This window comes from Oncorhynchus kisutch, linkage group LG12 (genome assembly GCF_002021735.2).
Source record: "Oncorhynchus kisutch isolate 150728-3 linkage group LG12, Okis_V2, whole genome shotgun sequence".
Lineage (NCBI taxonomy): Eukaryota > Metazoa > Chordata > Actinopteri > Salmoniformes > Salmonidae > Oncorhynchus > Oncorhynchus kisutch.
In genome coordinates this window covers 39,405,091-39,431,285 of record NC_034185.2, presented here as the reverse complement: position 1 = coordinate 39,431,285, position 26,195 = coordinate 39,405,091, and the positions used below count along the sequence as shown (strand labels likewise).

The following is a 26,195-nucleotide window of genomic DNA, read 5'->3' as shown; positions in this document are numbered from 1 at the left end:
TTAGAGGCTGCTGCCCTATATACATGGAATCACTAGCCACTTTAATTATGGAACAATAGTCACTTGAATAATGTTTACATACTGCTTTACTCATCTCAAATGTATATACTGTATTCTATTCTACTGTACTTTAGTCAATGCCACTACGACATTGCTCGTCCTAATATTTATATATTTCTTAATTCCATTCTTTTACTTTAAAATATGTGTATTGTTAGATACAATGCTGCACTGTTGGAGCTAGGAACACAAGCATTTCGCTACTCCCGCAACAACATCTGCTAAATATATGTCATGTGACCAATAAAATTAGCTAAGAATGAGTTTATCCAAGCAAGTTTTAAAAGCACATCGATGTGCAATAATGTGATCGTGTTTGTGTATGTGATTGATTCTACAATACCCCAATGACATAAAATGAACAGGGCTACTCACAGTTCCTGGAGATGAAACATTTAAAGCTCCTTGTAGTTGCCCTTGTTAGCGGAATGTTCCCCCTAAAAGCCAACTGTTGCATGCCCAAAAATACAGTAGTGTCGATACGCTGCTTGAGAACATCCCTGTTTCTTCTTACCTTCTCGTTGTGTTGAATACACAGACTTCCACAACATGATTGATGCAGATTTTTCCCAGATGTTGAATCTGATGTGGGAAATTAAATGGGTCATTCAACAAAAAAATCCAATACTTTCTGGTGGAGAAAACTGCACTCTAATAGCTAACTAGTGACTTGCTACTGAAGTTAGAAAGGCACATAATAATTTTTTTTAAGTCACTAGCTTACTCGTGTAACGATGTGCGCTGAGAGTCGGGAAGCAAGTTCAGGGAGTGAATGTTTTAATAAATCAATTAAACATAACACAAAACAAGACACACGAACAACGCACAGACAGGAAACTGAAACAATGATGCCTGGGGAAGGAACCAAAGGGAGTGACATATATAGGGCAGGTAATCAAGGAAGTGATGGAGTTCAGGTGAGTGATGACATGCAGGTGCTTGTAACGATGGTGACAGGTGTGCGCCATAACGAGCAGCCTGGTGACCTAGAGGCCGGATAGGGAGCACACGTGACAGTACCCCCTCAGGAGCGGACCTTATATAGACAGATGTGTGCCTTTCCAAATCATGTCCAATCGATTTACCACAGGTGGACTCCAAATGAAGTTGTGGAAACATTTCAAAGATTATCAATGGAAACCGGATGCACCTAAGATCAATTTTGTGTCTCATTGCAAAGGGTCTTTATAAATTAGCGACAATTTCTAAAAACCTGTTTTCACTTTGTTATTATGGGGTGTTGTATGCAGATTGATGATACTTTGAAAAAAATGTGATCCATTTTAGAACAAGGCTGTAATGTAACAAAATGTGGAAAAGTTGAAGGTCTCTGAATACTTTCTGAATGCACTGTATACCCTGCCCATTCCCCTTCCCCGTATCCCAATATCCCAATAAGTGAGATACCCACATGCCAACCATAGATCGCACTAGTATGTGGACACCTGCTCGTCAAACATCTCATTCCAAAATTATGGGTATTAATATGGAGTTGGTCCCCCCTTTGCTGCTATAACAATCTCCACTCTTCTAGGATGACTTTCTACTAGATGTTGGAACATTGCTGTGAGGACTTGCTTCCATTCAGCCACAAGTGCATTGTCATGCTGAATCAAGCTGTTTCCACAAAGTTGGAAGCACAGGGGCCTTGCCCTAACAATGAAAAACAGTGCCAGACCATTATTCCTCCTCCCTCAAACTTTACTGTTGGCACTATGCATTCGGGAAGGTAACATTGTCCTGGCATCTGCCAAACCCAGATTAATCCGTCAGACTGCCAGATGGTGATCGCGTTTCCACTGCTCCAGAGTCCAATGGTGGCACGCTTTACACCACTCCAGCCGACGCTTGGTATTGCACATGGTGATCTTAGGTTTATGTGCGGCTGCTCGGCCATGGGAGCCCATATCTTGAAATTGCTGACGAACAGTGCTGACGTTGCTTCCAGAGGCAGTTTGGAACTCATTAGTGAGGATTGCAACTGAGGAAAGGCGATTTTTCAGCACTCTGCAGTCCCGTTCTGTGAGCTCGCGTGGCCCACCACTTTGCGGCTGAGTCATTGTTGCTCCTAGACGTTTCCCCTAACAGCACTTACAGTAGCCGCACTTACAGTTGACCGGGGCAGCTCTAGCAGGGAAGACATTTTATCAACAGGTGTGGCTGAAATAATCAAATGAACTCATTTAAAGTGGTGTCCACATGCAATGTATATCGTGTTCCCTACAGGTTGTAGAAAAGGTCAGAAGCTCTGAACTATCTGTTCAGACCCCAGTCCTACCTACCCACCAACCTACCTAAACACAACCCCTCTGCTCTTTTAGTATTTCTCCAATAGATTTCCTCAAGGTGAAGGCCTCCACTTCTACTGTATGTCAAAGATATGTCGAACAAAAACACTATATTAAATACTACAGTGTGTCTGACAAAACACTACGTTGATTACAATAGTATATTCTACAGTTGAACTGTTTAACTGTAAATACTACTGCTCTGAGTAAAAACAGCCCACTGTGCTGTCAGCAACCAGGAGCAGAAAGGACCAGCAAGGGCTGGATGAGCTTCAAACATTTCCCATCACACATCCAGCACTGACATAGACACATTTAGTTCAACGTTACAACAGACAAGACTGACAGAGAACAATTGAATTCCCTCAGCTCTGTCTTGCTGTTGTACCCTTGACAGGATTTAGCTAGGCTATCTCTCACTCTTTGGATCCTTACCCCATTCCACCCTCAATTTTTTTTTAAACAGAACTTACATAAGGTGATAACACAGGGGGAAAGGCTGCTGATTGGCTAATCAACTGTGGACAGTCATTTTAAGCAGTAAGGCCCGAGGGGGTGTGGGATATGGCCAATATACCACGGCTAAGGGCTGTTCTTATGCAAGACGCAATGCAGAGTGCATAAGGTATATTGGCCATATATCACAAACCCCCGAGTGGCGCAGCGATCTAAGGCACTGCATCTCAGTGCTAGAGGTATCACTGCAGACCCTGGTTTGATCCTTGGCTGTATCACAACCTGCCGTGATCGGGAGTCTCATAGGGCAGCGCACAACTGGCCCAGCATCATCCGGGTTAGGGGAGGTTTTGTCTGGGGTAAAATAAGAATTTGTTCTTGACTGGTTTGCCTAGTTAAATGAAGGTTAAATAAAAATGTAATAAATAAAAGAAACCTGAGGTTCCTCATTGCTATTATAAACTGCTTACCAACATAATTAGAGCAGTAAAAAATAAACGTTTTGTCATACCCGTGGTATACAGTCTGATGTACCACGGCTGTCAGCCAATCAGCTTTGGGGCTCGAACCAACCAGTTTATAATAGAGATTAGATCACTGAGATGCATAGCGTTTGCATGCTGTGGTGCAACTTCTGTTGTGTTTATTAGAGATGACTCAGCAGCACAACTTGGGTTTATCTTGAAGAAATCCAATTAAGGTTTTCTCACAATTTCACTTATTCATGTTGCCGGTGGTGTTGCTTTGGCGTTGGGTTGAAAATGTTTCTCTTGCTTAGTAAAACAAGTAATTAGATATTCTATGGCCCAGTAAGAGAAGGCTGGTGGGCTTTTTTAAATTGCCTGTTGTGGTTAATGATTGACATTAAATACTTTTAAACCGGTCAGTCAAATGATTTTCTTGTAAACTGTGGATGTTGTGGTTGAATCATTATAGCCTGTGGTTGTGCAGCCTGTCACACTGTCACATAGTTTTGGGCTGAATCCTTAATTAGTCTTTCTCACCCCTCAGACGTTCCGATGGCCGATTGCCAGTAGAGTGGATGAAAATGAGATGCTGGAAGTTCAAGTGTTCAACTACAGCAAAGTCTTCACCAACAGGTCAGTTACCTACAATACACTCAAACACAATACTGTAACATAAGTACTACCATAATCTCTCGTGGAGAGACTACATAAACATAAATAGTACCGTAGATCTGTCATGATACAATGGGATGCGTGAGAGAATGAGCAGCGAAAGTTTCAGTGCTTTGGACAAATCACGATTTCACAGGTATTAGCATCTTTCGAATTTCGGAAAGTGAGGGGACATTTGGCCATAACTTGCAAAGAGAGAGGGCGGAGGTCCACTTCAGTTCTGATCCTCGTCCTATTTTTTGTCTCTAAACACATATGGACCCAGAACCGAGATTACTGCTACTACTAACAAAACTCAAACCAACAAATACCTGAATCTCAGCATGCTCAATACACACTCCAAACACGGGTCAGAGGAATAATAATACGCACAACACTGCCACACACCACCATACTAAACAGGGTCTAACTAACAGTTGGAACATTGAGGGAAGGTCACCATAACCCTTCCATCACTTTCCTCCTGCCATCCTCAGACGGACATAATGCACACAATAATCTAGCTAAAAGCACTTGAGATAGGCAATCAGCTCCTAACGCTTCTTGACTATGAGGTGATAGATTGATTCAATTGTATGTGGGATTGGCTGCGGGCCGCAGTGCAGCATCTGAATGGCCTTCTAATAGAGTGGAGTGAGGCAGTAATGAAATTGTATTAGCGCCGTATGCTAATGGTTGCATCTGTCGCACCTGAGCTCAACCACTCAGAACGCTAAGGCCGAGACTTTAAGGATGAAGTAAAAACACAGGTACAGTATATACAGTAGATGCTATATCTCTGTCTATCTCTATGATTGGAGATGATATTCCGCTCAAAGTAGGCTCTGTATGCGTGTGCATATGATAGATGAGATACATGAAGAAATAACAAAAATAAGCACAGAATCATTTGATTCCAATTATACAAATGAATCGACAGACCACATTTGTTTTAGGCACGGTTAACTGTTGACATTCTTATTACAGATACATCATCACTAACTTTGGAGGCTGTCTATTTATTTTTGTAAATATAAAAAAGGATCCCCCTTTTTCTCCCCAATTTCGATCTTGTCTCATCGCTGCAACTCCCCAATGAGCTCGGGAGAGGCAAGGTGGAGTCACGATTCCTCCAAAAACATGCCCCCCCTAACCGTGCTCCTTAACACTCGCCAGCTTAACCCGGAAGAATTCGCACCACTGTGTCGGATTAAACACTGTTCAACCGGCAACCCGGGGTCAGCCTTCAGGCACCAGGCCCGTCACAAGGAATCGCTATCAATCAAATTTCAAATTTCAAATGTATTTATAAAGCCCTTCTGACATCAGCTGGTCACAATGTGCTGTACAGAAACCCAGCCTAAAACACCAAACAGCAAGCAATGCAGGTATAGAAGCACGGTGGCTTGGAAAAACTCCCTAGAAAGGTCGGAACCTAGGAAGGAACCTTGAGAGGAACCAGGCTGTGAGGGGTGGCCAGTCCTCTTCTGGCTGTGCCGGGTGGAGGTGATAACAGAACATGGTCAAGATGTTCAAATGTCCATAGATGACCAGCAGGGTCAGATAATAATAATCACAATGGTTGTAGAGGGTGCAACAGGTCAGCACCTCAGAAGTTAATGTCAGTTGGCTTTTCATAGCCGATCATTCAGCGTATCTCTACCGCATCTGCTGTCTCTAGAGAAATGAAAACAGCAGGTCTGGGACAAGGTAGCACATTCGGTGAACAGGTCAGGGTTCCATAGCCGCAGGCTAAACAGTTGAAACTGGAGCAGCAGCACAACCAGGTGGATTGAAAAGTGCATCAAAGCTGGGACCGAGAGACTGAAAAACAGCTTCTATCTCAGGGGCATCGGATTGTTAAACAGCCATCACTAACATTGAGTGGCTGCTGCCAAAATACTGACTCAAATCTCTAGCCACTTAAATAATAAAACGTAATAAATGTATCACTAGTCACTTTAAACTATGCCACTTTATATAATGTTTACATACCCGACATTACTCATCTCATCTCATATGTATATACTGTACTCATCTACTGCACCATCTACTGCATCTCGCCTATGCCGTTAGGCCATCGCTCATCCATATATTTTTATCTACATATTCTTATTAATTCCTTTACCCTTGTGTGTATAAGGTAGTTGTTGTGAAATTGTTAAATGACTTGTTAGATATTACTGCATGGTCGGAACTAGAAGCACTAGCATTTCGCTACACTCGCATTAACATCTGCTGACCGTGTGTATGTGACAAATAACATTTGATTTGATTTGACAGGGGACAGCAAGGAGTCATCAGGCCAGGTAGTCCTGTGGCATGGGCTCAGGTCCTCTGAGAGAAAGAGAGAGAAAATTAGAGAGAGCATACTTAAATTCACACAGGACACCGGATAAGACAGGAGAAATACTCCAGATATAACAGACTGACCCTAGCCCCCGGACACATAAACTACTGCAGCATAAATACTGGAGGCTGAGACAGGAAGGGTCGGGAGACACTGTGGCCCCGTCCGACGATACCCCCGGACATGGCCAAACTGGCAGGATATAACCCCACCCACTTTGCCAAAGCACAGCCCCCACACCACTAGAGGGATATCTTCAACCACCAACTTACCATCCTGAGACAAGGCTGAGTATTGCCCACAAAGCTCTCTGCCACGGCACAACCCAAGGGGTGGCACCAACCCGGACAGGAAGATCACGTCAGTCTCAACCCACTCAAGTGACGCACCCCTCCTAGGGACGGCATGGAAGAGCACCAGTAAGCCAGGGATTCAACCGCCGTAGTAGATATTGATGCAGAGAATCCCAGTGGAGAGAGGGGAACCGGCCAGGCAGAGACAGCAAGGGCACTTCGTTGCTCCAGTGCCTTTCAGTTCACCTTCACACTCCTGGGCCAGACTACACTCCATCACAGGACCTACTGAAGAGATGAGACTTCAATAAAGACAAAGGTCGAGAGTCTGAGTCACTCACATGGATAGGCAGACCATTCCATAAAAATGGAGCTCTATAGGAGACAACCCTGCCTCCAGCTGTTTGCTTAGACATTCTAGGGTCGGTAAGGAGGCTTGCGTCTTGTGACCATAGTGTACATGTAGATATGTACGGCAGGACCAAAATCGGAAAGATAGATAAGAGCAAGCCCATGTAAGGCTTTGTAGGTTAGCAGTAAAATCAAAAGCAGAACTAAGGTCTAGGAGCACTAGGACCGATGCAGAGCCTCGGTCTGACGCCATTAAAAGGTAATTTACCACCTTCACAAGTGCAGTCCCAGTGCTATGATGTGGTCTAAAACCAGACTGAAGCGTTTCGTATACATTGTTTGTCTTCAGGAAGGCAGTGATCTGCTGCGCAACAGCTTTTTCAAAAAATGTTGAGAGGAATGGGAAATTCGATATAGGCTGATAGTTATTATATTTTCTGGGTCAAGGTTTTGCTTTTTCAAGAGAGGCTTTATTACTGCCACTTTTAGTGAGTTTGGTACACATCCAGTGGATAGGGAAACGTTTATGTTCAACATAGGAGGGTCAAGAACAGGAAGTAGCTTGAAGGTTTAGAGGCCATGACTATTTTCATCAATGTGTCGAGATATAGTATTAAAAAACTTCTAGTTCCTGGCAATGTTGTGCAGACTCAGGACAACTGGGCTTCAGAGAAATAGGCAGATTTAAAGATGAGTCCAAAATTTTCTTTCTAATGATCATGATCTTTTCGTCAAAGAAGTTCAGGAATTTATCGCTGCTGAAGTGAAAGCCGTCCTCTCTTGGGGGAATGTTGCTTTTTAGTTATCTTTATGACAGTATCAAAAATACATTTTTGACTGTTCTTATTTTCCTCAATTAAGTTGGAAAAATAGGATGATTGAGCAGCAGTGAGGGCTCTACGATACTGCACGGTACAGTCTTTCCATGCTAGTCGGAAGACTTCCAGTTTGGTGTAGCGCCATTTCCGTTCCAATTTTCTGGAAGCTTTCTTCAGGGCTCAGGTATTTTCTATATACCAGGGAGCTAGTTTCTTATGACAAATGTTTTTGTTTTTAGGGGTACGACAGCATCTAGGGTATTATGCAAGTTTAAATTGAGTTCCTCAGTTAGATTTTTGTACTCTGACGTCATTGGGTTTTCCGATAATTTATAGCACGGCTTTTGATGATCCTTGGTTGGGGTCTGAGCAGACTATTTGTTGCGATTGGAAACGTAATAAACTGGTGGTCCGATAGTCCAGGATTATGAGGAAAAACATTAAGATCCACAACATTTATTCCACGGGATAAAACTAGGTCCAGAGTATGACTGTGGCAGTGAGTAGGTCCGGAGGAATGTTGCACATAACCCACTGAGTCGGTGATGGCTCCGAAGCCTTTTGGAGTGGGTCTGTGGACTTTTCCATGTAAATATTAAAGTCACCAAAAATGTGAATATTATCTGCCATGACTACAAGATCCAATGGGAATTCTGGGAACTCAGTGAGGAACGCTGTATACGGCCCTGGAGGCCTGTAAACTGTAGCTATAAATAGTGATTGAGTTGGCTGCATAGATTTCATAACTAGAACCTCAAAAGACGAAAACACAGTCGTTTTTTATTGTCTAATTTGAAATTTGCTATCGTTAATGTCAGCAACACCTCCGCCTTTGCGGGATGCGCAGGGGCTATGGTCACTAGTGTAACCAGGAGGAGAGGCCTCATTTAACACAGTCAATTCATCAGGCTTAAGCCATGTTTCAGTCAGGCCAATCACATCAAGATCATGATCAGTGATTAGTTCATTGACTATAACTGCCTTTGAAGTGAGGGATCTAACATTAAGTAGCCCTATTTTGAGATGTGAGATATCACAATCTCTTTCAATAATGACAGGAATGGAGGAGGTCTTTATTCCAGTGAGATTGCTATGGTGAACACCGTCATGTTTAGTTTTGCCCAACCTAGATCGAGGCACAGACACGGTTTCAATGGGGATAGCTGAGCTGACTACACTGACTGTGCTAGTGACAGACTCCACTAAGCTGGCAGGCTGGCTAACAGCCTGCTGCCTGGCCTGCACCCTATCTCATTGTGGAACTAGGGGAGTTGTCTATGTTCGTAGATAATATGAGAGCACCACTCCAGCTAGGATGGAGTCCGTCAATTCTCAGCAGGCCAGGCTTGGTGCTGTTTGTGGGTGAGTCCCAGAAAGAGGGCCAATTATCTACAAATTCTATATTTTTTGAGGGGCAAAAATCAGTTTTCAACCAGCGATTGAGTTGTGAGACTCTGCTGTAGAGCGCATCTCTCCCCCTAACTGGGAAGGGGCCAGAGAAAATTACTCGATGCTGACACATCTTTCTCGCTGATTTACAGGCTGAAGCTATGTTGCGCTTGGTGACCTCTGACAGTTTCATTCTAACATTGTTGGTACTCTCTACACTCGACAGTTTTAGCTTTAGCCAGCACCATCTTCAGATTAGCCTTAACGTCCGTAGTCCAGCTCCCTGGTAAACAGTGTATGATCGCTGGATGATTCGTTTTAAGTCTAATACTACGGGTAATGGAGTCACCAGTGACTAGGGTTTTCAATTTGTCAGAGCTAATGGTGGGAGGCTTCGGTGTCTTAGACCCCGTAATGGGAGGAGGAGAGACCAGAGAAGGCTCGCCCTCTGACTCCGACCCGTTGCTTAATGGGGAGAGCGGTTGAATGTTTCTGTCTGCTGAATGAGCGACACCGGTTGAGCATTCCTACAGCATTTCCTTCCAGAAGCCATGAGAAAATTGTTTGGCTGCGGGGACTGTGCGAGGGGATTTATACTACTATCTGCACTTATTGGTGGCACAGTTTCATCCTTTCCTACACTTAAAATACCCTTGCCTAACGATTGCGACTGGAGCTGGGCTTGCAGCTTTGCCATAAGGCGATCGTTCTCCAGTATATTAGGAGTACAGTGACTGCAATTAGAAGGCATAATGTTAATGTTACTACTTAGCTTTGGCTGGTGGAAGTCCTGCCGAACCACGTCCAAATAAAGCATCCGGAGTGAAAAAGTTGAATGAAAAAAGTTGAGCGAGGAATAAAAAAAAAAAAGTAAAACGGTAATTTAAAAAGTACAAAACGTAAAGTTGGCAGGTAGCAAAGTAAGGTTAGCAACAAACGGCTAGCTCTAGGAAGAGTCTTGGTGGTTCCAAACTTCTTCCATTTAAGAATGATGGAAACCACTGTGTTCTTGGGGACCTGTGCCTCAACACAATCCTGTCTCAGAGCTCTACGGACAATTCTTTCAACCTCATGGCTTGTTTTTTTCTCGGACATGCATCGTCAACTCTGGGACCTTATATAGACAGGTGTGTGCCTTTCCAAATCCGGTCCAATCAAATGAAATGAAATTATCACAGGTGGACTCCAATCAAGTTGTCGAAACAGCTCAAGGATTATCAACGGATACAGGATAAACATGAGCTCAATTTTGAGTAAGGCTATAACGTAACAAAATGTGGAAAAAGGGAAGTGGTCTGAATTCTTTCCGAATGCACTGTATTTCACCCTCATTAAACATACATGATTACATTGTGTATGTTCCTTTATTCAGTAATTATTATTCAATCTGTCCTCATTCTGGGATTTTAACCTATTACCTTTTGGTTCACGGCAATGGTGGGTAAGAGGGAGTGGTGGGATGACCTGGTCATGTTACCAAAACACAATGAGTTTCGTGATGATGATGACACACATGCACGCACATGCGCACTTTAGTGGTTTTCCTGGCCAGTTATATGCATCATTTTAAAACTTTAATATCACCTCATATACTATTGATGCAACCTCGGTGTTGCACTAATGGGGAACACTGCACTTTAATACAACCCAAAACCTTATTGTTTCTCAAAGTTTTTTCCTCCAATTATATCTGTGTTAAGGGATATGAGCATATGAAATCCTTCCTCCACAAAGCCCCCCACATTGTATAATTCATGTGTATCTTTTCCTCCCAAACTCAGCTTCTCTCTGCTTTCGCCTCCGCTCTCTCCCCGTCTCCCTCCCCGTCTCCCTCCCTCTCTTCTCCCACAGACTGCAAATCATGCCTTCATCCCTATTATCCCTCATTTCCTCTGCACTGTAAACAAAGACTCTTTGGATCAACCAACAACAAAAAATACTTTAACTGGTTACAACTAAATGAGTTAGGTTTTTCAATGGAAAAATACTACATTTGTTAAACCAAATATATGATTCAATGCCAACTGTTTTATTGTATTATTACCAAACCTATATTTTAAGTTGCAATCTTTCAACACTCAACGTATTTTTACCCTTTGGTTAAACCTAATAAATAACAAATACAAACTAACACTTTATGTAAATGCAACCCATTTTTTTCCTCTTGTTCTAGGTTCACTTTTTCATTTGGAATTAGCAATCCAAATTTCTTCAAATAATTAAATAAAATCCCTGTAAAACAATTAATTAAGTTGGTTCAATAACTAGAAATAATGTTGCCAAACATATTCTTTACACAAGACGTTCATGTTTAGTAGCCACAATATTATAACCAAGCATTGGCTACTTTAACATAGAAACCTCATCAGGCCCTTTAGTGCAGAGGGTCATTGTCATTCCCCAGAGTAGCTGCCCCTCACATAGAGAACTCATAAACTGCCTCTTAACTTTTACAGGGGCATAACAATAACCATTCTGTTATAGGGGTGGCAGACAAGAGAGATTGTGTGTGTGTGTGTGTGTGTGTGTGTGTGTGTGTGTGTGTGTGTGTGTGTGTGTGTGTGTGTGTGTGTGTGTGTGTGTGTGTGTGTGTGTGTGTGTGTGTGTGTGTGTGTGTGTGTGTGTGTGTGTGTGTGTGTGTGTGTACAGGTTTTATTCATGTCTCACTGTTGGCCAACGGGGGGCACTGCTTTGTAATGTGATGATGAAAACTAAATCATGTGCAAGTGTAAAGCACTTGTGTAAACAGTCATTTCTATGAGAGAATACTAAACAACCTGTGCATCGTTTCCCACTCATACTCCAAGATCTTCTCTGCATTCATGTCTTCGAACAGCAACACTTATTATTGTAGTTAAGCTTCAATTTAATGTATTGCTCGATAGAAGCCAGGGCGGCAGGTAGCCTAGTGGTTAGAGCGTTGGGCCAGTAACCAAAAGGGTGCTGACAAGGTAAAAATATGTTCTACCCCTGAACAAGGCAGTTAACCCACTCTTCCCAGGTAGGCCGTCATTGTAAATAAGATTTTGTTCTTAACTGACTTGCCTGGTTAAGTAAAGGTACATTTTTTTATTAATTTTTTAAAGACAGCTATCTTGAGATTTTGAGGGTTGACCTAGAAAGAAAAAATGTATTTCACTTGAGAAGGAAGGAGATGACCTCTGCTCTAAATTATGAAGCAGATGAAAGTAAATTGTTTGGCACATCAGGATCAATAATGAATGGCACCTTTTGAAGAGCTAAAAAGTGAGCCAGAACATGATAGGCTGGTTTTCTTCAATTATTCAGGAGTTGGACACGCGTTACAAAGGCTGAAAGGAACCGACAAACCGTTCACTTTTCTGAGGAGGTATCGAGGTATCGATCACCATCGTGATAACAAAAGGACAGAGTAGAGAGGAGAGGAAGATGGGGGGGGAAGAGAAGAAAGGGGTGGAGGAGAGAGAACAGTGAAGGGGACAGTATCCTGTATCCTCCTGTACCAAATAGATGGATGCAATAAAAGTTGACATTGGTTTTCTTTTCTATGAAAAAAGAGATAAGCTATATTCCAAACTAGAGAATAATCCAAGGTATTCTGGCTATGAGCCAAATAAGGACATGTATACCATGGTATTATTCAGTACTCAGTATGGAAAGACTTAGCTACTTCCAGATGAAGCCTAGCTGCCTGCGTTGGTGGGGGAATGATTTGTGACAGTGAGGATTAAACCTGGTGTTAAGTTCTGTCCATAAGGTTTATCCTCTATATAATTATATGTCTGTATTGACTAATGGTTCCTTCATTTGGCTGCAGTTGTTATTATTTGGCTGCAGTATTCTGCTGCATACTGCATCCATCTCTCAGGAGGGAGGGAGAGAGGGAGATTACAGGCACAGCGAGAAGGGGGAGAGAGGGAAAGCATAAGAGATACAGAGAGAGGGTGAGAGAGTGTGAGAATGAGAGAGAGAGCGAAAGAGAGAGAGACACCTGCCTGGAGGTGATAGCATTCCCTCCCCCATACGCCCCCATGGGCAGAACTACGAAAACATAACCAACAAAAACAGGTCACAACTCCTGCAGCTCTGTAGAACGCTGGGTATGTACATAGTCAGTGGTAGGCTTCGAGGGGACTCCTACGGTAGGTACGACTTTATCACTGACATCAACCCAGAGTCTCTCAGTGTTCACAGTCAGCCCACTGACACCCCTATCAGATCACAGCAAAGTCAGCCTACTTGAACAGAGCAAAACTCAATCATGAGGCATCAAACCCAAAGGAACTGAATAATATTAAGACATGCTATAGATGGAAGGAAAGTAGTGTGGAAACCTATCAAAAAACTATTTGGCAACAACATATTCAATCCATTTTAGATAACTTCCTGGACAAAACGTTTCACAAGAATAGTGAAGATGTAAACTTGGCAGTAGAAAACCTAAACAGTATATTTGACCTCTCAGCTTCCATATCAAATCAAAACATTTCGAACAGAAAACCGAAGAAACAACAATGACAAATGGTTTGATGAAGAATTAAAAACCTAAGAAAGAAATTGAGAAACCTATCCAACCAAAAACATAGAGACCCAGAAAACCTGAGCTTATGCCTTCACTCTGGTGAATCACTAAAACAATAGAGAAATACACTATGGAAAAAGAAGGAACAGCACGTCAGAAATCAGCTCAATGTAATTAAAGAATCCTTAGACTAACCACTTCTGGGAAAATTGGAAAACACTAAACAAACAACAACACGAAGAGTTATCTATCCAAAACGGAGATGTATGGATAAACCATCTTTTTGTCCCCATTACAAAGAACAAACAGCAAAAACATATACATGATGAAATACAAACCTTAGAATCAACTATTAAAAACTGTCAGAACCCACTGGATTCTCCAATTACATTGAATGAACTACAGGACAAAATAGAAACCCTCCAACCCAAAAAGGCCTGTGGTGTTGCTGAGATCCTCAATGAAATTATAAAATATACAGACCACAAATTCCAATGGGCTAAACTTAAACTCTTTAACATCATCCTCAGCTCTGGCATCTTCCCCAATATTTGGAACCAAGGACTGATCACCCCAATCCACAAAAGTGGAGACAAATTACCGTGGGATATGCGTCAACAGGAACCTTGGGAAAATTCTCTGCATTATCATTAACAGGAGACTCGTACATTTCCTCAGTGAAAACAATGTACTGTGCAGATGCCAAATTGTCTTTTTACCAAATTACAGTACAACAGACCACGTATTAACCCTGCACACCCTAATTGACAAACAAACAAAACAAAGGCAAAGTTGTCTCATGCTTTGTTGATTTTTAAAAAATGGCATGAAGGTCTTCTATGCAAATTGATGGAAAGTGGTGTTGGGGGAAAAACAATATAAAATCCATGTACACAAACAACAAGTGTGCGGTTAAAATGAGCAAAAAACATACACATTTCTTTCCACAGGGCTGTGGGGTGTGACAGGGATGCAGCATAAGCCCCACCCTCTTTAACATATATATATATATATATATATATTAACGAATTGGCGAGGGCACTTAAACAGTCTGCAGCACCCGGCCTCACCATACTAGAATCTGAAGTCAAATGTCTACTGTTTGATGATGATCTGGTTCTTCTGTCCCCATCCAAGGAGGGCCTACAGCAGCACCTAGATCTTCTGCACAGATTCTGTCAGACCTGGGCCCTGACAGTAAATCTCAGTAAGACAAAAAATAATGGTGTTCCAAAAAAGGTCCAGTTGCCAGGACCACAAATACAAATGACATTTAGACACTGTTTCCTTAGAGCACACAAAAAATGACATATACCTCGGCCTAAACATCAGTGCCACAGGTACCTTCCATCAAAAGGAACATAACATTCGACATACAATTAGGATCTGGCAAAAAATACTTGTTCAGTTATAGAACCCATTGCCCTTTACGATTGTGAGGTTTGGGGTCCGCTCACCAACCAAGAATTCACAAAATTGAGACCAATTTTCACCAAATTGAGACTCTGCATGCAGAATTCTGCAAAAATATCCCCTGTGTACACAGTAAAACACCAAATAATGCATTCAGAGCAGAATACCCACTAATTATCAAAATCCAGAAAAGTGCCATTAAATTCTACAATCACCTAAAAGGTGATTCCCAAACATTCCATAACAAAGCCATCACCTACAGAGAGATGAACCTGGAGAAGAGTCCCCTAAGCAAGCTGGTCCTGGGACTCTGTTCACAAACACAAACAGATCTCACAGAGCCCCAGGACAGCAACACAATTAGACTCAACCAAATCATGAGAAAACAAAAAAGATAATTACTTGACACACTGGAAAGATTTGACGGAAAAAAATAGAGCAAACTAGAATGCTAATTGGCCCTAAACAGAGAGTACACAGTGGCAGAAACCCTGACCACTGTGACTGACCCAAACTTAAGGAAAGCTTTGACTATGTAAAGAGCAAGTGAGCATAGCCTTGCTATTGAGAAAGGCTGCTGTAGGCAGTCCTAGCTCTCAAGAGAAGACAGGCTATGTGCACACTGCCCACAAAATGAGGTGAACACTGAGTTGCACTTTCTAACCTCATGTCAAATGTATGACCATATTAGAGACACATATTTCCCTCAGATTACATAAATCCACAATGAATTCGAAACAAACCCAATTTTGATGAACTCACATATCTATTGGGTAAAATTCCACAGTGTGCCATCACAGCAGCAATATTTTTGTGACCTGTTCCCACAGGAAAAGTGCAACTAGTGAAGAACAAACACCATTCCCTTTTGTACTTGAACTATTTGAACATAATATGACATTCGAAATGTCTTTATTTTTTTTTAAACTTTTGTAAATGTAATGATACTGTTGCTTTTTATTGTTTATTTCACTTTTTTTATCTACTTCACTTGCTTTGGCAATGTTAACATATGTTTCCCATGCCAATAAAACCCTTGAAATTGAATTTAAATTTATTTGAATTGAGAGAGAGACATGGGTGGTGGTGAAAAAGGGAGGGAAAGGGTGGAAAGGGAGGGAAAGGGTGGAAAGGGAGAGAAAGGGTGAAAAGGGTGGAAAGGGAGGGAAAGGGTGGAAAGCAAGAGAGTCAGGCTAGAATTGCACAAAGCAACTTTCACACACTTTTAGTTGCAGTTCCAGGTTGCAAGTGACATCATCTCAAGCAACTTTGCTATTACATGACGCAACAACAAAAATAGCTTGCAAGAGCAAATCAGATTGAGGCTGCTTCTGTCATATTTTTTTATTTGTATTCTGCACTCCCCCCATGTTGAGCTGCTGCATTACATCGTTGTTTCACCAATTATTTGTTTGTCCAATTGTTTGGTTATTGTAACAGCATGGATATAGACAAAATGCAGTCTGTACAATTTAGCTAGCTAGTCAAAATGACATTAGGAACACCAACATGACTAGCTAGCAACGAGCTAACCATGCTAGCAAGGAATTAAGCTAATGTTAGCTAGCTAATTAGCACAGTTCAAGGTGAACAATTTCAGTTGAAACTGGTCAGGGAAAGGTTTGGGTTCACTTCAATAATTGCATTTATTGACTGCCAAACCATGTTCATTTGACTAGCCATGATTGCCAAATGGTAGATATCTCCCATTCTGCTAATGTCTCTTCTGTCAACCTTTATGCACACTGGCAGTGACAGGCAGCTGTGTTGACATGACAACTGGTTAGAATTCTGAAACTTCGAATGGATCATGTGATAAAAGTATTTTGCTTTGATTGGCTGAGGCTTGCAACTAGTTGTACAAAGTTGAAAAGTTAGAACTGGATGCAACCAGGTAAGAGAGATTGGTTGGTGAAAGAAAAGTGGATACACAGAATTTAGAGTGATGAACACAATGGTGGTTTGTGATTGGTATTTTAGTGAAAACACCAAATAGCCTCTCTCTTACTCTCTCTCACACACACACCCACACTCACACATATCCTAATGGCCCAAGTTTGCTCCCTGCCTGTCACTTCTCATAATCCACAGGCCTCTCACTGTTACTGACCATCCCTTAGGAGAAATACCCCCCTCAACATCCTCCAGTGTGTGTATGTGACAGAGTGTGATACTATTGACTGTGGTTGGTTTATATTACGTGTAGTTGGGCTCCCAGTGGATTTGTGTGTGTGTGTGTGTGTGTGTGTGTGTGTGTGTGTGTGTGTGTGTGTGTGTGTGTGTGTGTGTGTGTGTGTGTGTGTGTGTGTGTGTGTGTGTGTGTATATATATAGTAGTAGTATACTGGGTCTTTGTGTGGTGTGTGATTGATTGCTCTGCTACAATATTGTCCGGGGGAAACTATATCAATTATTCACACCTTTATAATTCTCTGACTGAATACAAATGGTACCAGGTTTCGCTCCCACTTTTAACAAACAGCAAATTACATTTGCTTGTAAATGATTTGTGAAGCACATATGAAGGCCTTATAAATGCTCAATGAACGCTTAATGAATCCTTTATACTGTTCTTGTTGGTCATAGAGTGTAACCCATATTTCTGTATGCAGTCTGGTACATTGGGAAACTATGGAATGTTAGAGAATGGGCTTATCGCCCAATAAAGTCATTTGCAGCCTTTGGCTTTTTTGGGGGGTCAAAAACAATTGAAAATAATAAAATGTTGTTTTTCTAGGCAGCAATTTAGCTAAAATGTTGTTTTTCTAGGCAGCAACTTTGCTAAAGGACAGGAAGTTAACAGCACTCTAAAGTTGATATGCTAAAGGAATAAATCATCTACGTTTCTTAGACACTTTGTTAAAGTTGTTTTTCCTCAGGGCAGCGATAGCAGCTAATGAGTTTCCCCTGACAATATAATAAGGAAATAACTGTCAGGTGTTGGAATGGGGATAGAGTTGGTTGCTACTTAACTTCAACAAGTACTCACTGGCAGAAAGGTGGTGGGGCTGTGCAGAGGATATTGTGTGTGTCCGTGTGTGCGTTTGTCGAGAACAGACCTGCTGGTTTGACAACAAGCTCTGACTGTCTTACCGCAAAATCAGGTGTCCAATCCCTTGTCCATGAACGTAACATTTTGAAGGTAAAAAATTCTGGCATTAATTCTGAATAGTTTAGGGGTTATGGTTTGCACTGGGATTGCCTAGCACTGGGATTGAATACGCGACCCTCGGAGCCGGAGCTGGCAGTTTACGCCCGTCCACAACACCCTAGCAAATATCAAGCCAAAATAATTGTAGTAGTGCTCACCGTTGTCCCTAGAGGACGGTTTTGAAGTAATCTCCTGACATCCTGCTAATTTCGCAGTGGATCTTGAGCGACCTGGCTGGGTTTGAATTTTTGCAGTTTAATATTCTCTGAGAGAGAAACAGGCATGAGATCACAGGGAAAAGTGATAATATCAGTATCGGAATAGAGAAAGTGAAAGTGTATAGAGCAAATAGGGTGTGTTACTCTGTTTTAATTCCCAATTAAACACTCTGTCAATTCATAAGAATTTGTAAGACCCTTATTTTATAGGAATGGACAGAGCCCTCGTCTTAAAAGTCAAGTAACAGCCTTTATTCAAGAGAGTACTGAGTACACACACATTTTACCACAGGTTATAAACTGAAAATGACGTCAGCGTTTTCTAAATGTTCCGTCTCTTCTTGACACTGGTAGAAAGGCTCTATAGCTCTCAAGCCTTCCCTCCTCGCCTAGAGCCAAGGTCAGTCAGTGTAGATAAGCATTCTAGTCAGTCTGGAGATATAGTTCATTCATTTGTACCAAGGAACAGACCGTCATTGTTCTAAACTCTTGACCACATTCACACACACATTATTTTCAGTACTGGGATCAAGAAAGAAAACTCATACATATACAGTAACATTTAGTATTCTGATTAGTACATATACAGTAACATAACAGTATTCTGATTAGTACATCCTGATTGAAATGTATACATAATTAGCCATTATAGATAAAAATTCCCTTAACAGTTACCCTTTATTCAGTGTTTGTGTGCGTACGTATCTGCGTCCGTGTCTGTAGCTCTATCTCTGTTGTTCTAATAAGAGTCTATTTCTTCATCTGCTCCTCTTTACTGGTTAGTTGTTGTAGCGGCCAACGACTCTCCCTGCCTGTTAGAGCCAGTTCCCATCACTCTGCCTACACACTCACACACATACACACACAGGCACACACACATATGGGAATGTCAGATAGACAAGGAAGACAGTGAAAAGAGAGATAGATACAGAGAGACAGACTGAGCTGTGCAAGGACAACACTATCAACCTAATTCAATGGAACCTAGCAAACCCAGCTGAAATGCAAATGTGGCCTACTTGAAGCCTTATCTCTGAACAATCACATAAAAATACCAGTGTTTTTAGCCAAGGCACAGTTCTATGCCACAACCCTCTGAATCAGGAATATTCTGCTATTTTTGTGAAACAGTGGTTGATCATGGTTATTGTGGTTCTGTTGTTCCAGAGTCATTGGAACCTTCAAGATGGTTCTACAGAAGGTGGCAGAGGAGGGCCAGCTAGAGGTGACAGACACACTCATCGACGACAACAACACCGCCATCAGGGTAATTCCCAACACTGGTCCCTGATCAGTTTAGATATCCATAAGAATGAGAATCCTCCATACGGATCTATGGACATCTTACAGTATATACTGAACACAGCCCAAAAAATTAGTATTTTATTGACCTCAGGTGAGTATTGATCCAACAGCCACATACAGTATATTTGGAAAGTATTCAGACCCCTTCCCCTTTTCGACATTTAATAGCCTTGTTCTAAAATGTATTAAATTATATTTTTTCCTCATCAATCTGCCCATAATGACAAAGCAAAAACACATTTTTAGAAATGTTTACAAATAAAATGTTCTGACCCTTTGCTATCAGACCTGAAATTGAGCTCAGGTGCAAAAACTAAGCCATGAGGTCAAAGAAATTGTCCGTAGAGCTCAGAGACAGGATTGTGTCAAGGTACAGAACTGGGGAAGGGTAACAAAAAATGTCTGCAGCATTGAAGGTCCACAAGAACACATTGGCCTCCCATCATTCTTAAATACAAGACGTTTGGAACCACCAAGACTCTTTCTAGAGCTGGCCGCCCGGCCAACACTGAGCAATCGAGGGAGAAGGGCCTTGGTCAGGGAGGAGACCAATAACCCGATGGTCATTTTGACAGAGCACAGAGAACCTCTGTGGAGCTGGGAGAACCTTCCAGAAGGACAACCATCTCTGCAGCATTCCACCAATCTGGCCTTTATGGCAGAGTGGCCAGGCTGAAGCCACTCCTCAGTAAAAGGGACATGACAGCCCGCTTGGAGTTTGCCAAAAGGTACCTAAAGGACTCGGGCCATGAGAAACAAGATTCTCTGGTCTGATGAAACCAAGATTGAACTCTTTGGATTGAATGCCAAGCGTCACGTCAGGAGGAAACCTTGCACCCTCCCTACGGTCAAGCACGATAGTGGCAGCATCATGCTGTGAGGATGTTTTTCAGTGGCAGGGACTGGGAGACTAGTCAGGATCGAGGGAAAGATGAACAGAGCAAAGTACAGAAAGATCCTTGATGAAAACCTGCTGCAGAGCTCTCAGGACTTCAGACTGGGGCAAAGGTTCTTCACCTTCCAATAAGCACACGGCCAAGCACACAGCCAAGACAACGCAGGAGTGGCTTCGGGACAAGTCTCTGAATGTCCTTGAGTGGCCCAACCAGAGCCCGGACTTGAACCCAATTGAACATCTCTGGAGGGACTGAAAATAGCACTGCAGCGACGCTCCCCATCCAACCTGACAGAGCTGGCAAGTTTGTAGCGTCATACCCAAGAAGAATCGAGACTGTAATCGCTGCCAAAGGTACTCAAAGTACTGAGTAAATGGTCTGAGTGCATATGTAAATGTGATATTTCAGTTTTTTATTTTTAATACATTTGCTAAACTTTCTAAATACCTGTTTTTGCCTCATCATTATGGGGTATTGTGTGTAGATTGATGAGGGGAAAAAAACATTTAATCAATTTTAGAATAAGGCTGTAACGCACAAGCGGCATTTGAAGTTGCATGTGGTCGTATCCACTGCTAGTAAACAACGCTGGTATCTGCAACTTTTCATGACGCAGCCAGGAAATGGCTCCATAGAGATGATGTCACACACAAGTCAGAATGGCCTTGGGCATGCTCACACACACAGCTCTCACACAGCTCTCAGCCCCTCTGCACACCTCTCTGTCCCTGACGAGGTAGAGTAGATGAACGCAGCCTGCCCAGAGTCTCACCTGTGTTTAAACTGGACAGAGGTGTTTTTATTTACCGCGTCCTGCTGAAAGATGCGGGGATACCATGGTAACGCCTCTAACTTCACTGGCTCTGCAGTCACAGGGCAGAGATAGGGAGTGAGAGAGAGAGAGTGGAGAAAGAGGGAAAGAGAGAAAAGGAGAGAAAAAGAGAGCGAGAGAAATGTAACAAATTGCTTGGGTTGTAATAAAGATCAGTTGACTGTCCAGGGAGGTGCATTAGTCCCCAGAAGACAGGAAAGAAAAATTGCTCTGTCTCTGCATCTTCCTGTTCAGATCAATCTAAGCACTTACTGTCCAACCAAATGTATCTTTGTGCCGCAAGTGACCACAACTGTCTCTGTCAACCAATATTGAGCTTTACAACAATTGTTTTACAGAAATTGTAGGCAGATTCTGTCTCACAAATTTACAGTTGTCACACTTTCCCCCCCCCATATTCACTTGTCAAGAAAGCTGGAAGTCAATTTTAGTTTAATTTCAACCAAGAATGGATTCTTTGTTCCAGTTTAATTAAAGACGTCATTATGAACATTTTGAGTCTCTTTAACTACAGATGTCCCCGATGGGGACAGTTTGGAGATGTGTTACCCACCCTGTCGTGGAGCAATGGCTAGGGGAGAGTTGAGTTGATTTACCCCTAGTGTGTTTCCCTCTCTCTCGCCCATTGACTTACATGCCAGCAGAGAGGGTAACTAATCCTGGATGCCCCAATCCTGAGGCATACAATGTCACGTAACAAAACAAGAAAAGATTAGAGCAACGGACCTTGGTTACCTCTTTCACTGCCACTTTTATATTACCATTTCATTTAAGCAAAATGAAATGGATTATGAATGATTTGTGGAGCATCTATGTATTGCTAATGATGACCTTGCGAATGCTCTATGAAGCCTTTATTAGTTGTTGTTAATTTACTGTCTGACCATAGTGTGTTTCTAGTTTGTTTTGCCTCATTTTCATTGGTTGACGCTTCCATTCCAGGCCAGTGTTACCATATACATCAAGTACACGACAATGGATGGGACTGTGGGGGTTTGGAGTGACGGAGAATTCCTGGACATCCCGGGTGACCCGGAGGGAACATTCCAGTTTGAGACGGACAGTCTGCTCTCCGGACACAGCCAGGGGTCAGGAGTGTCACAGGGGCGATCCATCCATGGAATTCCCACTTTTAGGAAGTGAGTCGACAACTCCATTAGTATAGCTGAAACATCATCAGCATCATTATAAATGTGTGTGCATCAACACCATCGTTAAAACAATGTCATTAACAAAAAAACGATATCAAAGCAGACATCATTATTGTGAGCATAATCATTAAATACACCATTACGCTCAAAATACACCATATAGAAAATATAGATCTTCATCATCATCATTAATAACAACTAAAGTAAAGACATCACCGTAATCATCATCTACTGTACACACCATGCATTTGAACAGACCTTACTACTCCTGTAGCTGGCACCATAGTCTACAAGTTTGTATGGAGTGAAAAGCAAGCAACGCTAAAAGCATAGCATACTTGTTAGCAGAACTCTAGACAAATCCCCCAAAATGTATATAAGTATTAGCTAGCCAGCAAACACGTTTCTCACACGTTATGAACATATTTCCTCCAACTTTATAATGAAAAGGTGCGTCCCGGTCCCAGAACAACAGTTTTTTGGACTTTTGGGAGAAGTGTTGATGACTTCGCCCACTGTATGGGCTTTCGGTAGCCCGATTGCTGAGACTGAGGAGAAATCCACACACAATGCATCCCTGACCACCTGTGATCAGCCAGATCTGAACACAATCAGACCACTTTTGTGCGTCTAGACCCGTCCTTTCAATGCGATCTTCGTATTCTGATAGCATAAGTCGCATGTTGGTGTCAAGTGTAGACCCGACCTTAGCCTTCTCTCTCTGTGTGGTGTTGTGTTTTCTGCTGAATAATGTGTGGGCTAATAATGCGTAGGTGATATTGATTTCACATTGACCAGTCTGCCTGGCTCGGCTAGGACCCTTAATCCATCGTCATAATGTTGTGAATGTGTGCGTGTGTGTGTGTTTGTGTGCATGCGTGATCGCCTGTGTGTGTATGTCTGTACATGCGTGTGTGTGTGTGGCCATACATCAGCCACTTATTTGGATGTATTAACATGAGTCTTTCATATAATAGACTGGTTATAATGGGAGTCAACTGGGCATTACAATGAAATGGGGCTCTGGCCATGAATCTTCATCAAAAATCTATTGAACTGAAAATAACTCTTATAATCTCAGAGAGTTTAGATGTACTGATTTAGTGGGATCTATTTACTGGAAATAGTTTATATAGTGTGTCCCCATAGTCAAATCAAAATCAAATCAAATCCAATTGTATCTGTCACATGTGCCGAATACAACAGGTGTAGATCTTACTGTGAAACGCTTACTAATGCCATTAACCAACAGTGCAGTTCAAGAAATACGGTTAAGAAAATATGTACCAAATAAACTAAAGTGGAAATAACTGTACATACTGTACGTGTCCTGTAAGGAAGACACAGACTAAGGAGGAACTGTATTATTTCACACACACACACACACACACACACACACACACACACACACACACACACACACACACACACACACACACACACACACACACTGTATCCATTCCACACTTGCAGTCTAGAAACACAGACACAGACTCAGTTTCCACTGTGCTGTCCACAGGTACAGTATACACACACCTGTCCTTGATGCTAGACGAGGGCACCTGTCATCCCCTAATCACTGTGGTAACAAAGAACAAGACCTGTCAGTCGTACAGGACAGTAAACTCATGGAAAAACACACACAGAGGGGACAGGGGGCACAGTCAATTTAGTGTTTGTAAACTTCTGACCCACTGGAATTGTGATACAGTGAATTATAAGTGAAATGATCTGTCTGTAAACAATTGTTGGAAAAATGGCTTGTGTCATGCACAAAGTAGATGTCCTAACCGACTTGCCAAAACTATAGCTTGTTGACAAGAAATTTGTGGAGTGGTTGAAATACGTGTTTTAATGACTCCAACCTAAGTGTATGTAACCTTCCGACATCAACTGTAGCTTCTTTTCTTATTTCTGATTTCTCCTGTATTTTAATTTTAATTTCTTTTTTATTTAGTTGATATTGAATACTGTCCTGTTGGGTAGGGCTTGCACATTAAGTATTTCACTGTACTTGTGCATGTGACAGGTCAAACTTGAATGTGAACTTATGATTTGACATTGTGTGATGACATTTCACCATAATGAAACAGTAGGTAATTCCATACTGGCCATACATATAAATCTATGTCTCAACAGAAGGTGCTTTCTATTTAATGTATAATAATCAGGATCATTTTGTGATTATGCTGAGTAATAAATGTCGACGGTGAGAGGTAGTGGAATCTGGTGTGTGGGACATTACAGTTTTTTACAATCGCTAGGATCTCCTAACCAAGTTTCAGCTTGGCACAGCAGTTAATTTCACATCCACAATGCACTAAAACTACCAAAACCCTTTATACATGTCTCAAATCAACTCATTCTTCCATAACACTAGCAAAGGTTGTCACCCAACAAGCAAACAATGACCTAAACAACACTAACAACAGGTAGCATTACACCATGTTTTCTTTTGTAAAATGTCTTTACAAAACAAGAATGACACCTCTCTACTGTTTAGAATTTACTGCAGTATATGTTACAGGAATGAATCAGAAATGATGCAATATATTTCAATATGTTTTATATCATTTTTTGGCATTGAATGATTGCAAAATACAAGAATTTGTATATACACCATCTACCGATACAGATACACTGGCAATGTTAGTCAACCCTGTCTTCTGCATTTGGCCACAGATTCACATCACATTCACATCACATCTTATGTTATCTTGGGCAATACACATAGGAAAGAATATTTTGGCATGCCTGCTCCATCCCTGGCAATCTTCTGCAGATATGTCCTGGCATCCAGCTTTCATTGTGTCCAGGAGGGACATTTGATCATGTGGATGGTGACACCATCCTGGCAAACCACTCTTTGACTGCACGGGAGCGGTGAAATGCTACATTGTCCCAGACAATTTCAAACGTTGGCCGATTTCGCCTCTCTGCAACCCTTTCCTCACCTGGCACAGCCCTTCCATAGAGGTCATCCAGGAATAAAATGAGATGCTCGGCCCAATTAGCGGTTTGTGTAAAAGTAATCCATCAGAGGATATTGGTGCACACATTGTGATGTTGGCATCCCTCTGGCCCGGGACATCCACTGTGGCTCTTTTCCAAATCACATTCCTTCCTCGCCGCTGTGTTTTGGCCAGGTTGAAACAAGCCTCATCCACAAAGATGAATATGTGGGGTGTTTGCCTGGCTTCAATCTCCATGACTCTCTAAAATAAATGTACAAGGCAACATAAGAGTTAGGCTATTACAGTAGTTTACTTAAAACATGCCATTGTGTGCCTCTGCCCTGTCTGGTGATTTTCAAAACCAGTTCTGTATTTTACAGTATTTTTTGTATCTTACCTGGACACCCAGATTCCTGAGTTGCTTGACTCATTCAGAGTTCCTCTCAAAGGGGACAGTGTAAAACTGCTCCATCCTGACTTGATGTTGTTTCAGGACTCTAGAAATAGTTGTTACTGTATGCTTACATTGTGAATATTTCCAAATGTGATGTTGTCTGCCAACAATCTCTGTGAGTTTTATGCCATTGTTTCTGATGACCATATCAACGATTGCAGTTTCCTGCACAGCAGTGAAATTCCTACCTGTCCCGCC

At 42.0% G+C, this 26,195-nt stretch overlaps 1 protein-coding gene across 9 annotated transcripts in view; it reads left to right on the top strand.

Annotated features, from left to right (window-relative positions):
• Positions 1-26,195, top strand: part of LOC109900988 (otoferlin) — a 132,758-nt gene that overhangs the window by 40,177 nt on the left and 66,386 nt on the right. For all 9 annotated transcript variants that reach the window (XM_031837536.1, XM_031837534.1, XM_031837530.1 and 6 more), the window contains exons 3-5: positions 3,816-3,904; positions 19,573-19,672; positions 22,381-22,577. In XM_031837536.1, the coding sequence (XP_031693396.1) occupies positions 3,816-3,904; positions 19,573-19,672; positions 22,381-22,577 (386 nt within the window). The remainder of the gene's footprint in view (positions 1-3,815; positions 3,905-19,572; positions 19,673-22,380; positions 22,578-26,195) is intronic.